This window comes from Heptranchias perlo, chromosome 16 (genome assembly GCF_035084215.1).
Source record: "Heptranchias perlo isolate sHepPer1 chromosome 16, sHepPer1.hap1, whole genome shotgun sequence".
Classification (NCBI taxonomy): Eukaryota; Metazoa; Chordata; class Chondrichthyes; order Hexanchiformes; family Hexanchidae; genus Heptranchias; species Heptranchias perlo.
Window position 1 is genome coordinate 7353903 of NC_090340.1, and position 15885 is coordinate 7369787.

The 15885-nt window shown below is 45.0% G+C and overlaps 1 protein-coding gene across 1 annotated transcript in view; it reads right to left on the reverse strand.

Moving 5' to 3' along the window:
* Nucleotides 1-15885, reverse strand: part of hydin (HYDIN axonemal central pair apparatus protein) — a 1099250-nt gene that overhangs the window by 556583 nt on the left and 526782 nt on the right. Inside the window, exons 27-30 of the mRNA XM_067997614.1 lie at nucleotides 7196-7321; nucleotides 4252-4375; nucleotides 1369-1389; nucleotides 92-211 (exon numbers count right to left, since the gene is read on the reverse strand). Coding sequence (XP_067853715.1) covers nucleotides 92-211; nucleotides 1369-1389; nucleotides 4252-4375; nucleotides 7196-7321 — 391 coding nt within the window. The remainder of the gene's footprint in view (nucleotides 1-91; nucleotides 212-1368; nucleotides 1390-4251; nucleotides 4376-7195; nucleotides 7322-15885) is intronic.

The following is a 15885-nucleotide window of genomic DNA, read 5'->3' on the forward strand; positions in this document are numbered from 1 at the left end:
TCTTTCGTGGGCAAAACGAACCTCAAACTTCAATAGGCTTTCAAGTGTACGAAATGGATGTTGATTTTTTTTAAATGTGCTTGTTTCTTACCTGCTCCACTCCTAACATCGCCTTGTTCTCCTCTTGGTTACAGCTCCAATGAAGACACTTCCAGTCTTCAGTCTGGTTTAAAAGTAGCTTGTCTGCTTCACTCGGATTAGGCAAAACTTCCTAGAAAATACAAAAACATTGCCCTGAAAGTACTTCAGGCACACTTTAGCATCTCTCCTGTAGGTAATTATCGGGCAACAGAGGGCTGGCAGTATGTTGACTGCAGGGATCTGGGCAGAGAATCTAGAATTGTCGACATACATCTCAAATGATTCCACACACCCCTGCTTTGTTCACATTCTTAGGGGAGTCTTAGGAGCATATCTGTTAAAATTGGATAGCCATGTCGTGAAGGATAGAATACTAGAGCCCGGTATTTAGTTGCTTCCATCCTTTATTGAATGTTTGTGTACACGTACGTACATATATATATATATATATATATATACACACACAAACTAAGTTCTCCTATAAAAAGGGTACAAGAGTCCCCAATTGATACCCACCACCTGAATACAATTACCACTAATTGATAGAAATCATACAATTGACAATATCCCCTGGAAAAAATTGGAATTTTGTATTAAAATAGCGCATTCTAATTCATGTTTGGACATCCGTTTACTACACAGCTGAGAGATTTTTAATTTAAAATGAAAGAAAATATTTGGCAAAAATAAATTACATTTGGGTTTATCTATATTCGACAGGCCAACCTGACCACCAAAAACAGTCAACAACTGGGACTGAGAAATGTATTCCTTGCAAGATTAATCTCAAAACTAACAAAACTAACAAAATATTAAGTGTACTTTAGCTGTTTCTTGATAATTTTTCTTCAGTTTCCCCCTGCTGGAAGACTTTCCGATCTTCAGCATTCTGCCCATGCTGCTCTATAGACTCCTTACCCTCCCTAGCATTGCCACATAAGGGCTGAAATTCCACCGGGGACTCTGGTGGGAGACCGGTGGAGCCCCCCACCCCCCACCAACCCGGGACACACCGTTTCTCTGGGGGTTCTGCCAGTCTCCTGCCACTGCCACAGGAGGAAGCCAGATCACCCCAACGGAATTTAAGTTCGATTTTCTTGTTCCACTGGGCTGGGCTCTGCTCTTTGGCAAACATCAATTCTGCTCCATGATCTAAGGAAGCTGGATAATTAAAGTCTTCAAAAAACAAAATTCACTAAAACATCAATGATCCTGTAAGCAATGCAACAACAGTGAAACAGACAGCAATAGCCAGATCTGTGGCGAGTGTGCAAGACATGGCCCTACATCAAAGCTCAACACATTTGCCTCATTGTGCCCACTGTGCTAAGCTCCAATCTACTTTGAAACTGCTGTGCCATCAACTAGTTGATCAGTTACTTTGTATTCCACAGTCAATGACGACAGCAGCATCGCAGGGAGTGTCTGGATTTACAGACTACTGATGCATCTAATTGAAACCCGTCCAGGAACTTACGATAATGAGAAGAGACAGAAACTTTTCATCTCAGGCAGAGGCTGTTATGGATAAAGAACTTTTTTTTTGTTGCTACCATGTCAGTTTACAGAATTAAAAGGCACCTGCTCCGGGCCATTCTTGAACTCAGCGTCAGGGAGGGCGGAATAGGCACAACAAATTACCTGCTGCAGTGCACCCCAAATAGCAAATATGTACATGTTTGTCTACACCGGGAGTTAGATGCAAGTTTAAATACTAACCAGAAAGATATTAATGTAAGAATAAGTGGCAGCAACTGTTTACTCTACGGATTTGAAAAAAATGGAATGGTTGGCCTGGATATTCCGCTGCTGGTCCCCCGTTGTTGCAGCTTAAATCAGGCAGCTGATAGCACAAAATGGCTGGCGGTTTCATCCCGCCAGGACTCTGCCCACACTGCGGCCTGAGGTAGTCTCGGGGGTCGGATGGGGGCTGAAGCCAGTGGTGGTGGAAGAATTGCGCTTCATTTAAATATTAATTTGTGGCATGTCCATCCTGCACATCCTTTCCCTCTGGTCATGCAGTTTGTCAGAAGTTAGCAACATCCACATGCCGAGGGTCCCTCGGCCTGGTAATTAAATGGAAGATCATGAAGAGATCACAGTAATATGAAGGTAACTGTACTTCAGCCATTTCTTGATCATTTTTCTTCACTTTCCCCCTGCTAGCACTTAGGTTCTCTTGAGCTTTTGTAAATTATTTATTTTATGAATATAAGAACATAAGAAATAGGAGCAGGAGTAGGCCATATGACCCCTCAAGCCTGCTCCGCCTTTCAATAAGAACACGGCTGATCTTCAACCTCAACTCCAATTTCCCGCCCGATCCCCATATCCCTTGATTCCCCTAGAGTCCAAAAATCTATCCATCTCAGTCTTGAATATATTCAATGACTCAGCATCCACAGCCCACTGGGGTAGAGAATTCCAAATATTCTCGACCCTCTGAGTGAAGAAATTCCTCCTCATCTTAGTCCTAAATCGTCTATCCGTTATCCTGAGACTATGCCCCCTAGTTCTAGATTCTCCCTTTATTTTGCCCACAGCACCATTACTGGCACCAAGGCATTTCCCAGTGGCAATCCCCCCGCCTGATGTGTTTAGAAGAAGAGGAGGACCAGTAATAGAGGAATGCAAAGGAGGTGCTCTGTACCCACCCGCGAGTATCTGCAGAAAGGGGTGAACGTACCTCACTTTAGTGCTTACAGAGGCTCCTATTTCCAAAGGTAGCTGGGAAGGGTATGGCATCACTAAGATATGTGAATCCCTGGCTACCTGACTGTCGATGCTTCCTCAGAAGCACACCAATTACAGTTTGCATGAAAGAAGACATGCCAGCTTGATCAACAGCCAGGATACGTTGGCTGCATCCACTAAGATCCCACCAATTATTTCTGCAGGCCCTGACACACCTAACTAGCAATGGCTAGGGGGGAAGGTCTTCATGGATCTGCAGAGAGCCAGATGCACAGCTGTGCCATCTACTGCAAGGGCACCTGCAACTACTGTGCAGCATAGGGCTGGCACAGCCAGTGACAGCAACAGGCAGCGGTGGCCTGCAACCTGTCTCCATTTCCTTGCAGGCATGCCGCAATGCTGACCTATACAGTTGGCGCCATGGGGTGGCACAGGAGACCACCATTCTCACAATCAACTTCTGCAGCACTTCATTGATTTGAGCAGTCATTGAAAAGGAGGGTCAGGTGCTTGGCTGCTCTGTCACCTGACTACAGTCTGATGCCTGCACCTTGGGTTTTCTTTCCCTTTATTTTACCTTAGTCCTTTCAGCCTTGGCAAAGGGTGAGATGCTTCTTTAGGCTTTCTGAAAGCTTGCAGAATTTTTGTCTACTTATTCTGAAACTCCCCTTTAATTGTCCCCATCCCTTTAAATTTCATTTTTCCACTCCCCCCAACAGTCTGCACCCTGCACCTGTCCAAATCTCCACCTGAAGCCATGCCAATGAGTTGACAGGAAAATTGGGTGTAACAACACACTTCCACATAAGTTTATCTAAAACTTGTCAATAACCATTTAGATCTAAACTACATCAATGGAGGAAAATCTAGGCCTTGGTGTCTGTATGAATTTGGAGTTCCTACTTGCTTTCTGAGTGGTGCTTGCTACCCTTGTGTTATTATTAATTAGTAAGGACCAATTAAATCTTGGAATCACATTCGACAATAAACCCAGAGGACAGCCATTGCAGTTCCACACCAGAAAGTTAAAATGTAAAGGACTTCCTGTTCACCACCTCCTATCTGTTGCCTGCATGCCTCCCTGTATACTGTTGGCAGAGGAGTGGCCATCTAATCACAGAGACCAACCCCATCCCAATCACTACAGGACGTGGCATTTTCTGGTAAGCATGAGGCCAAGAAATCCATCCTTTACCATGCTTGGCTTAATGACTGGCTGCTGGTATCTTTTAGTTTTAAATATGTCAGTGGCATCTTCAGCCAGCTTTTCAAAAAAAATATACGATGGGCTAGCAAATAAGTTATGCCAAGCAAATTAAATATGTTAGCAAACACCTCCAACTACTGGTGACAATATTTTGGATCTGGTATAGGCGAGTGCACTCCGAATTGATGCACTAGCATCGAGATAAACCAAGACCTGACCTGCAGATTTTATTGCTCTCTACATATCAATCGGCATGGACTACTGGATACCTCTGGTCCTTTTGTCCAGCCGACATGTGAGTTTTCTTTGGGTGACCCCTGGCCCTCCCGTGTTTCATTCTCAGCGTCAGTCTTCTCTTCCTCGTTTAAGTTCCCGGTGGAAATTGCCAACTTTCTGTATAGGATACATAATAATCACATGATTAGAAACCCCATATATATTTAGCAATGCCATTGACTGCTCTAAAACTGGGTGGCTCTAAAATAAATTAGTTCATATAAGAACAGTTGGAATTAGCATTAAGTAAAGTTTTGTACTCCAGTGAAACCTGTTGTTTAATTTTACTTGTGAATAAATTTGATTTGTAGTTTGTAGCCTGTGATATAAGGTCTGTCAGAGTGCTATTTGTCCATCCATCAGTCAGACAGATCAAGTGATCGTAACTCGTACAAACCTTAACGGTAAAAAAGGGTTCATTGTTTGCCCTGCTATCCCAGATCATTTTGCATGTAAGGTCATATTTAGGTTCATAAGGAGCATTTGCTCGCCTCTGGAAGTGGATTTTGTGCGCAGCACTGAAGAAAATATGTCTAATTCTAATGGTTAAGAGATGTCCCATCCCCTTTGATGGAATGGCCAATGCAGGTAATTTTTGTCAACTGCAATATTTGTTAAGCATGGAAAGTAGGTTGAATTGTAACACTGCAACATTCTACCCCATTAAAGATGCCATATAAGTGCAAACAATTGTTTGTGTTACAGTAGGCTGTTTGTACCACCTTATATAGGTACATTCCACCCCATCCATATTACATCAAAACTAATGCTGGTAAGTATAGCACACCTGTACCACACACTGTGGAGGTCATCTTGACTTTGGGCGATAGTGTAAAATGTACGATATTTGGCTCAGCCACCCGTTAAACAACTCTCCTGATTTTCGTTTCCACTGAAGTCAATGGGAGAGGTGTTTTAAACTATCGTCTAAAGTCAAAATGTCCTCCTGTGTATGGAAGCTGCACTTATTCAGGAGATACACACAGGTTCTGGCAGAGAGTCACTATCATCTATGCTTTCGTACTTGGAACGGTGGATAAATAAAAGGCAGCTTTTGCTAAGCAACAGACACACAGTTCATCCTGCTTCCAATGATCAGCCTCCTCTGTTGGATCACATTAATCTCACACAAGAGTTGACTCTGTATTCTTTGTAAGGGTTCCGATCCATCCAGGGGAAACCCATACAGCTTGGGGGGGTAATGTTAACCTAACCCTCTGGACGGGTTCGGGGCGGCCCACCCTGCCCGATTTTACTCTCCTTTGACCGTTTCCTGCCCGGCAAGTTAGGTTAAAATTACCCCCCTTGTGTCAGTGCGACATAAAATCTATACAGGCACATACAGATTCACAGTTCATTCCTACATTCCTAATAATGCAGGCAAACCTCCTCCCTACACTGCTACACCTCCCTGCCTAAAGCAGTGCAGTCAGGAAGTTTGCCTGCAACATCAGAAAGTTGTTCCCAGATGGCTTGTAAGGCCAAACACTCTTGGGACAAACATACATCACACAAGTACCAGATGGGAGTGGACTGCCAGGTTTTACCTGTAGCAAAGAAATGATAAAACTCCTCACACAATACTCTAACCCAACTACTAACCTATCACTGGGAGTTCATCCCTCACCTCTATCTTAAATCCAGGCTGTTATAAACACAGACAGTTTCAGAGACCGTGGGCCAAACAACATTAAACAATATGACACTTAGAGGAGGGGAAAAAGGGAATGAACCAGACAAGACTTTTACTGATTTAAACCCTTTCATCACCCAGGAATGCTTCGAAATGACCCGTTTCAATCAGGCAGCTGCTTTTTGTCTGGTAGGAAATGTTATAGGGGCTGGAAACAATGAAAGCCTCATCTCTCGAGAAGCTCTGTTAAATCTAGCCCCTTTACAGCTTGCACACGTTTATTTCCCCCTGATTTCGAGGGGTTTTGCAGTCACAGATCTAATGCTATGTTTATGTTACAGTCCTGCTGGGAGAGGTAATGATTTATTGCATACAACTTGGTATCTCCTGTCAGAGTGCCAGCTCAAGAGTTACTTCTCCCATTGGCAGAGGACTTGGCACCATCAACAGCACCCCCACAGGTCGGCATAGTTTCTGGTCGCATGCCACATGTGTGGCCTAGGAATGTGGTTTTCCCATTTCTGACCTTTCCCTGACACTGGAGGAGGTCTGCACCAGAAAACTGCCGCTGGTCCACTTTGTAACGTAAAAGGGGGCAGACTTCAGAGCGCTAGGACTCGACACTTGCATAGCCAATTCCATCTAAAGCAGCTCTGAAACACCTTAACTGCTGCGTACATCTAACATACATCTAATGTATACATAGAATTACATAGATTTTACAGCAGAGAAACAGGCCATTCGGCCCAAATGGTCTATGCCAGTGATTATGATCCATACGAGCCTCCTTCCAACCCTTTTCATCTAACCCTATCTGCATATCCTTGTATTTGTTTCTCCCTCATATACTTATCTAGCTTCCCCTTAAATGCATCTATGCTATTCGCCCCAACTACTCCTTATGGTAGCAAATTCCACATTCTAACCACTCTCTAGGTAAAGAAGTTTCTCCTGAATTCCTTATTGGATTTATTAGTGATTATCTTATATTTATGACCCCTAGTTTTGGATTCCCCCCACAAGTGGAAACATCTTCTCTACATCAACCCATCAAACCCCATCATGATTTTAAAAACCTCTATTAGGTCACCCCTCAGCCTTCTCTTTTCTAGAGAAAACGGCCCCAGCATGTTCAGTCTTTCCTGATGGGTATAACCTCTGAGTCTGGTATCATCCTTGTAAATCTTTTTTGCACCTTCTCCAGTGCCTCGATATCCTTTTTTTTAATATGGAGATTAGAACTGTGCACAGTTCTTTAACATAACTTCTCTGCTTTTCAATTCTATTCCTTTACACATTCTAACCTGTCAGAGTCCTCAATGACCAAGGCGACTTCCTGAAGGGACGGTTTATCTGTGAGTTTTGCCTCGCCCTCGCCTTCCTTGGCCTCCAGGTGCACAATTTCTGTCCCTGATTTGCAGACAGGTAAACTGCGATAAAACAGAAACAGGCAGGTAGTTAGTTGAGACAATATTGTGCTCTCGTATGACCTCCCTCGAGAGTTCCTGCAAACTGTTAAAAAATAAAATGTGTTCGATCTCCTCTGCAGCGTGTCAGGAGTTGAAGGCCAAAACATCAGGGAGAACTGCCAAAACTCTAGATTAATTTTGATCAAACTGTAGCCCCTCGTGAGCCATTCCCTCACCTCCCTGAAACCTTGTCCTTTCGTCACTGAATCTCTCTGTGATGTCTGATCCCAGGACTGCTTCATTGAGTACAGAAAATGCAGAGCTATACAACAATGCTGCACCTCCAGGCCAAACAAAACATTCAATAAAATTCCAGTCTATGAGAAGTTATAATTCACAACGTCAGGTTCCACATGTACGCTGATGACACCAGCTCTACCTCACCTCTCAAACCTTCCATTGCCTCTGATTTGTCACACTGCTTGTCCGATATCCAGTATTGGATGAGCAGAAATTTCCTCCAATTAAATGTTGGGAAGACCGAAGCCGTTGTCTTTGGTCCCCACCACATACTCCGCTCCCTAGCCACCGACTCCATCCCTCTCCCTGGCCGCTGTCTGAGGCTGAACTAGACTGTGGCCATGCCTTCAGCTGCCTCGGCCCTAAGCTCTAGAATTCCCTTCATAAACCTCTCCGCCTCTCTACGTCTCTCTCCTCCTTTAAGACGCTCCTTAAAACTTACCTCTTTGACCAAGCTTTTGGTCACCTGTCCTAATATCTCATGTGACTTGGTGTCAAATTTTGTTTGATAACGCTCCTGTGAAGCACCTTGGGACGTTTTACGTTAAAAGTGCTATATAAATGTAAGTTGCTGTTGTGCTGTGATATAACACATGATGCTGTATCACAGTAGCTATACCAGTCTGTGCTGAATCAGTGAGTAAATGTAGCCAGTGCTGTGATAGTGAGCCATACAGAACAGGAAGTACTGGTCTGTGCCGAGTTAGCTGACCAATGTTCAATTTTGGTTACCGCACAAGAAAGAGAGATATGCAGGCTTCAGAAAGAGCTCACAGAAGGACAAAAGGACAGATCCCAAATACATGGAGCGTGAACTATGAAGAAAGATGACAGAAGCTTCAGTTTACAGTCCAGAAAATGGATGAGGGAGCTCAGTGAGGTTTATAAAATTTTAAACAAAATAGATGAGGTAGATCCAAGATATTACTTCAAAGTACACCAGGGGTGTGGGACTAGAGGATAGAAGTTGAAATTAATGAAAGGTAAGTTCCTGTCCATGAATTTCTTCAGGGCCTTTTGAGGGGTGGGAATTCCAGTCACCAGTGAGGTGCGTGGTTGACCCAGATACAACTCACGGGGTCAACTCATTTCATTAATAGTTGGTGGGGCAGAGGCACGGCTCCTGTGTAAAAAGGGATAAACATGCTGGGGCTGGGAATGGGACTGAGACAGAGGAGGAGGAGGAAGCTTGGTACTATAGGATTTAAAGGCAACTCAGAATGGCAGCAGCTTCCTGGAGGGCCAGCAGGTAAGCGTTTCCTCGCTCCAGCCTTTGCCAGCGTGTTGAACTTGCACCGAGCTCTTACCAACGTATTTCCGTGCTTCTTGAAGATGATTTTCGGATCAGGCAGGAGGGTTTTCAGAAACCGGGCATCCTGATCTGCTGATGAAGGACCAGCCCCAGCCCATTTCCGGACACCAAGGCCTGAGCACGAAGCGTAACATTTATCAGATGTAGTCCTCAGGGTGAGGATGTGGTGTGGCATACTCCTGGGGTCGCACGGAGAAAGTCAGCGAATAAAGTAGCCAGAGCCAAGTGGAGAGAGGTGGCAGCGGGACCGGGGGCCACCTCTCTCACCCCCAGGACAGTAGAAAATTAAAATTCAATGCCCCGACAAGGACAGCCAGGGTAAAAGAACTGCCACGTTCCCCTTTTCACTTTGATACCATGGGACCCCGGTACTAATCACCCTCCCTTCCTAAATGGAATGATCAAGGTTCAGTGGCTCACTAAGTCTTCCACTTGTTTGAACTCCCCTCATGCGCTTTTCTTGCATGCAGCTCCTTTCAACTCCATTCCCTCCTGTCATGGGGTCCTTCGAGCCCATGTCCACCCTGTTACATCAGCTGTCTGCTGGCACCTGGAAGATATCCTTCTGAAGCTTGCATTCACCTACTGCTGTTAATCTTGTTCCATGAAAAACTGGAACGCAGTGCCTGGGAGAGGCAGGCTACCAGTTTGGCAGGGTGGGGGGGAAATCCCTGAAACAAGCCAGTTGTCCTAGTAAATGAAGAGCGGCCAATAGATCAGTTGGGGAGGCATCCCACCCTGGATGTCAGAGATGGTGAGGTCTGTGGGCCAGTACCAGCTGAAGGTGAGTGGGTGTGAAGCAGTTCTTGCACCTACTGCAGTACATGTATAAACTCATCTGCCAGGAAAGTCCAAATATTTCTCTATCTCGACCCTCTCTCTGGGTGCTGCACAACCATTCTTTGGTAGATCGCTTACAGTCAAGGGGGGCAACTGAGGAGGAAGAGGAGGGGGAGGAGTTTTACTTGGATGAATATGGCGACGTATAAGAGCTTGGTACCTCTACCTCTGGCCATGGCCGATCAATTTCACCCCTGCATCACTCGCCCCCTCTTTTCCGTTCACTAGCTCAGAGACTTTCACCTGGGTGGATTCACGATAGTGGGGATGAAACATTAGCGCTCAGAAAAATGCACAGAGCACAAAAGGCCCAGAGGAGTAGGGTGCGGAAGAGGCCTCAGTCATTTCCCCTCAGAAGGTGAGGAACCAGCGAACCCAGAACTCATAGGTCATGCTATGAAAAGTGAGATGTTTGACGAATGTCACGCCTATGTGCAGGCACTGAGGACCGTCTCCAAGATGTGTGGCATATGTCAGAGGTCATGGTGGAGGCTGCTGCCCTCATATGCAGCCATATCTGGAAAGCATTTTCTTTATTGTCAATATCAATGAAGCGAGTGGCAGCTTCACTTCAGTCTGCAATGGTTTCCCCTCTCCCCCACTCCAGAAGTAGTGGCCCAAGACGTCAATGGCTCTTCCTAGGAAGCACAGATTGCAGCCTTTGCGGCCCTAAGGAAAAGACTTGAGAGAGCCCTGAATTCCAGCCTTCAGACACTTGGGGCCATATTATAGCAGACACTCTCTCTCTCGGCTTTCAGTATCTGGTGGGAGCCATCCCGCTGATCAGCTGTCACCGTGAACCTATGCTCAGTTGAAGGCGACCAACATTATGCAGCTGTCTCTCAGCATTAGCTGGTTCCTCCCAACCTGAACCAGAAATTTTACTAGATTGAAAACAGGACAAAAATCCAGCAGAAACAAGTTCCACCCTAATTCACAGCCCTACAGTGAGTCCCCGACCACCAATGCAGCTAAATAATGCCAAAAAACCCAAAGAAATTTGGGGCCATAATGTATGGAATAATCTGTAAGATAGGGTAGTGGAGAAATTCAAAGTACAGCTGGAAACTCTGATTTAGAGGGTTAGGTTCCTAGCGGGATGAACTTCAATGGGCCAAATTTGGCCTTTCTCATTCCTGACTTTTCTTATCTTCTTATTTCTAGGGAGGGATGGGTGGGCAGTACAACAGCCTCAGTACCCCTGGTCGAGGGAGACAAAAAAAATCACCCAGGGTTCCCTCCCCTAATAGAGATCCTATGATTCCAGATGGACAGTATGTGTGTGATACTCATTGGATGAGGTCAGGCCAGGACTAGGCAGTGATGCCCTCCATGGTTAAACAACTTGCACACTACTGTCTGGACTGCAGAATAGAAAAAAAATCAAACAAATTTCCCATTCCTGTTTCTGATCATTGCGTGTATGTGCATACTTGTGTGTTTGTGCAGCATATTGTGTGGGCATGTCTGCCTAGCATTCCCCCATGAAAGAATTTTCTTTGGGCAAAGGTTGCTGGCACTTTAGAATTACTCCCAAGCATAAATGAGAAAAAGTGTAAGGGGAAAAAATAGGCATTTGGGGTGAAAGAGAAAGTAACACCCATAATTTTTAAAAATTCATTCTTAGGCATCACTGGCGAGGCCAGCATTTATTACCCATCCCTAGTTGCCCTGGAGAAGGTGGTGGTGAGCCGCCTTCTTGAACCGCTGCAGTCCGTATGGTGAAGGTTCTCCCACAATGCTGTTGGGTAAGGAGTTCCAGGATTTTGACTCAGCGACGATGAAGGAATGGTGATATATTTCCAAGTCGGATGGTGTGTGACTAGGAGGGGAACGTGCAGGTGCTGTTGTTCTCATGTGCCTGCTGCCCTTGTCCTTCTAGGTGGTAGAGGTCGCGGGTTTGGGAAGTGCTGCCAAAGAGGCCTTGGCGAGTCACTGTAATGCATCCTTTAGACAGTACACACAGCAGCTACGGTGTGCTGGTGATGGAGAAAGTGGATGTTCAGGCTAGTGTCAATCAAGCAGACTGCTTTCTCCTACTGAGTTGCTGATTTTACCCAGATAACTAAATACTTCGAAATGAACATCTGACTTGCTGTTAAGTCACAGTTCTGCAATTCACTTTGAAGCTGCAGTATTTTCGAGTCCATCTTTATTTATGCAGACTGTCATGTTCTCCCCTGTAGTACTGGTTTCCTACCACTGGGTATTGCTGATAGACTTTGTGTAAACAGCATGGCTGACTACGAAAGGGGTTAGATATTATTTATTGCAACACACATAAAACAACTGCTTGATTACACACACACACACACCAACTGCCGCACAACATTATTTTCTAAACTGCTGAAATCGTTTAGTGTGCAATTTATTTTGGACCTCTGTGAATGGAATTCGCAAAGATGAATATTGCAGGAGCTGCACTGTCAGCAATTACTTAATTCCAAGTTAACAGCTTCTGAGTAAACATTCACCCAATGTGCTGTTAATAACGTCTTCATTTCAGCACTTCACCACACAGTGAGTGTGAACACAAGGAATTGTGAGGCAAGAACAGGCACATTTAGTCAGTTGAGCACTGTAATCCCATAGACCACCTACAATTTATCCCATCATAGACTATAGACTCTACTAAACTTATTTTGTTTGATAAACGTTAACAAACTAAAGGTAAAACTTCCAAAAGACACATCTCTGTGAAATGTTTCCCTGACTGCCAAAGCTATAAGCAGCTTGCTATGGGCACAAAGTAGTCTCAGGACCAGTGGTACGTGTTACGACCTACTCCCCTTCACTGTGGCCGCCAGTAGAGATGTTGCTCTATAGGTCTCCTCATGGACGCTGGATTGTGGGATGTTGCCAGAGCAGATGTTCAGCACTATTCCCTGACTCCGTCTCTTGCTGTCCAGTGAGAACGGTATTGGTCAGCAAGGCTATCCCAACAACAACATACATTTACATGGCACCTTTCACATAATAAAAGGTCCCAAAATGTTTTATAAAGGGAGCAGTGGACAATGAACAGCAGAAGAGGATGACTGAAGCCATGCTCCTTGAAGTAACCATTGAAGATGGGGTGAGAGGTAGCCAGATGAAGAGATTTAGGGAGAGAATTCCAGAGTGGCTGAAGGCTCTGCCACCAATGGTGGTGCAGGGGGAGAGGAAATGCACAAAAGAGTGGGAAGATGTGTGCTAGGATGTTGGGAGGAGTTTGCTGAGTTGGGTGGAGTGAGGCCATGAGGGGATTTAAGATAAAGATGTTGAAGTTGATAGTCTGGGGGACAAGGAGCCAGTGTGGTACTTGTCAAAGACAGGGGTGATAGATGTGTGGGACTTTGCACTGAGTAGACTGCAGAGCTCTGAATCAGTTGGAATTGGTGGAGAGGAACCCCGTGAGCCTAGTGAGGAGAGGGTCAGAGAAATTGAGCCTTGAGGTAGTGAAGGCAAGTATGAGAGTTTGAGCAGAATTGGTTGCGATTTAGAGACGTGGTGGGGGTGAGACGTTCCAGAGGTACAAGTAAGTTATTTTGGAGATATGGGTTGAAGTTTAGCTCAGCGTCATAGAGGACACTGAGGGTGAACACCTCAGGTTAAGGGAGTTGAATCAGCATCTGAGATGTGATGTTCCTGGTGGGATTCAAAACCAGGGCAATTTTAACCTAACTCATCTAGTGGGAAACTGATGAAATGGGGGGGGCGGTGCTGGATTTACACCCTGCTTGATATTACTCTCCATTTCAGAAGAGTAAAATTTAGGAGAGGGCGGGGTGTAAATCCAGCATTGCACCTGATCCCGTCAGTTTCCCGCTAGACAAGTTAGGTTAAAATTGCTCCCGATGGTTTCAGTCATGTTGATGTTGGAATGAAGAAAGCTCTGCCACCACCAGACTGTCAGACAGGCCACTCAACAACACAGTGACAGTCGTGGCTGGTGACAGACAGGAGTAACTGGGCGCAACCAGTACATACGCAGTTGAGATGGTGACAGCAAGGGGCGACATATATAGTGAAAAGGCTGTACTGAAATGATGGGGTTATAGTTTTAGTTGGACTATTATTCCTTTAGACATTTTTCCCTGCAGACTATACCTGGCTTTCACTTGGCAATTGCCCAGGGTAGATCAGGAGATTAGCATGCAGGGGCAGACCGTCCCTGTATCACACAGCAATCCTAAGAGTGGGCCTCGGCCACGACACATGGCCTGTGACAAAAAGCTAATGAATATCACTTCTCTTCTCTAGACAGGCTCAGGCGTAGAATGGAAGCAGATTCTGGAGCTCAAACTGTGACTGCAGTGCCAGAGGACATGAATATAAAATTAGCAAACCACAGATGAGACTAGTGAGAGGATACTTCACACAGAGAATCAAAGGAGTGGAACAAACTCCCATCAGACTGATTAATGCTCTGTTGATTAACTCCTTTAAACAGAAGTGGAAGAATATCTGATTATGAAAGCAACTGAAAGGGATAAGTATAGGCAGAGATTATGAAATACGATATTGAGACTTCAGTGTCCTGCTGAGACTATTGGAAAATCGCCTGACGAATGTAACCGGTGAGGGGTGTAAAGAGATTAGGGACAGCTCTTGACTGTGTAACTCTGCAAGGTTCTTCGGAAAGGAGCAGGCGCGAAAGGGTGAATGCCATCTTATTATGTTTTTTATGTTCTTACGCAAGTTGTCTGTGCTTAGGTTTACTAATGATGGCAAGTGCAAGTGGGAGTTTGCTATAGCATTAAAAACAACTTATCCTTTCACAAGTAAAATCTGCTTACGTGGAACTGGCCTTGGTTCACAGAAGATGAGCTGTTCTCTGAGCATGAGAGACTGATGTCTAAGGTTTCTCTTTGCATGCAGACATTTTGTTAAAGCCTTGGGGTTTTTTTGCTTTGTTTTATAAAGCACTTGCAGCAATGCACAACTTTGAACAGTGCAAATCCTGCTGCAACAGATTCATTAGAGCACATGCACAGCTGATAAGAATGCAGGCACCAGAAAGTAAGCCTGACAGGAGAATCTCTCCGGAATACTACTGAGGCATTTATTACTAAAATATCAAGATGCAATAATGGCTGATTTCAGTGCACTTGAAGAAAGAATCCAGACAACCATCAGACTGTGAAGTAACTGCCATCTCTTTAAAGCAGTGGGATAAAGGAAACTGGCTGACCCTGTGGGTGGCTGGAAGGACACTGTGGAACAGAGGTTGAAGGCAGGGGTGACGTTTACCATCACTAATAATGAAGTGCAGATAGTGGACTATGCGCAGAGGTCTTCTTCTATCCAAATGACAGAGGTCCTCCAGCACTGATACTCCAAGTCAACATCTCTTTTGAAAAAAGCTCCCTCTGACGTGGTTTACCCATTGCATAGGCGATACTGCCAGGGTCTGTTGGCCCACCTACTTCTATGTCCTCTGGTTCTCTGGGCCGCCCTTTAAAGCAACAAGAGTAGCACTTCGGCATGAAAAGGAATAGATTGAAGAGTGAAGAAAATTTCAAACAGTTTACAAATGAAACACCTGGCTTAGTGGGTAAGTACACGGTTGGTGTGCTGCAGAGATATATGGACCAGAAGGTTCCAGGAACAAACCCTGGTCTGTGCTGTTAGTTGATAACAACTGGGCAGCAGTGGCGTGCTATAATTAGCCTCAATGCATCGTAATTAGGGAGGCTGAAATCAGGCAGGGTTCCGGCTCGTGGCCACTATCCAGCGACCGCTGTGCAAGTGCATGTGTTTGAATGTCAGGTGAAGACAGGATTTGGCTCAGCTGTGATGCTATAACCCCTTGCTGTGGTCAAATATTCTGCTAACTCTCGCTGTCTAGGCTCACCTGCGGTAACTAGCACCTGTGGACTCATATCATCTCAAGGAGTCAACAACTTTTGGAGAGGAGGAGAAAGGACACTGGTGAGAAAATGTTAAAAAAAACCCACTCCTGATAGCTCTCTCAATGGTTTAGTAAAATAGTGCATTACATCTGATCAAATTTCATCTGAGTTCTATGCTGAGTTAGCTGATCTCAGGCAGAGGTCTTTGTCAGGACATCTTAAGAAAGATTTGTTAAGATCAATCCCTGCCACAGATCAACTAAAGATCACTATAAGATCACTATAAGTCTCCCTTAGAC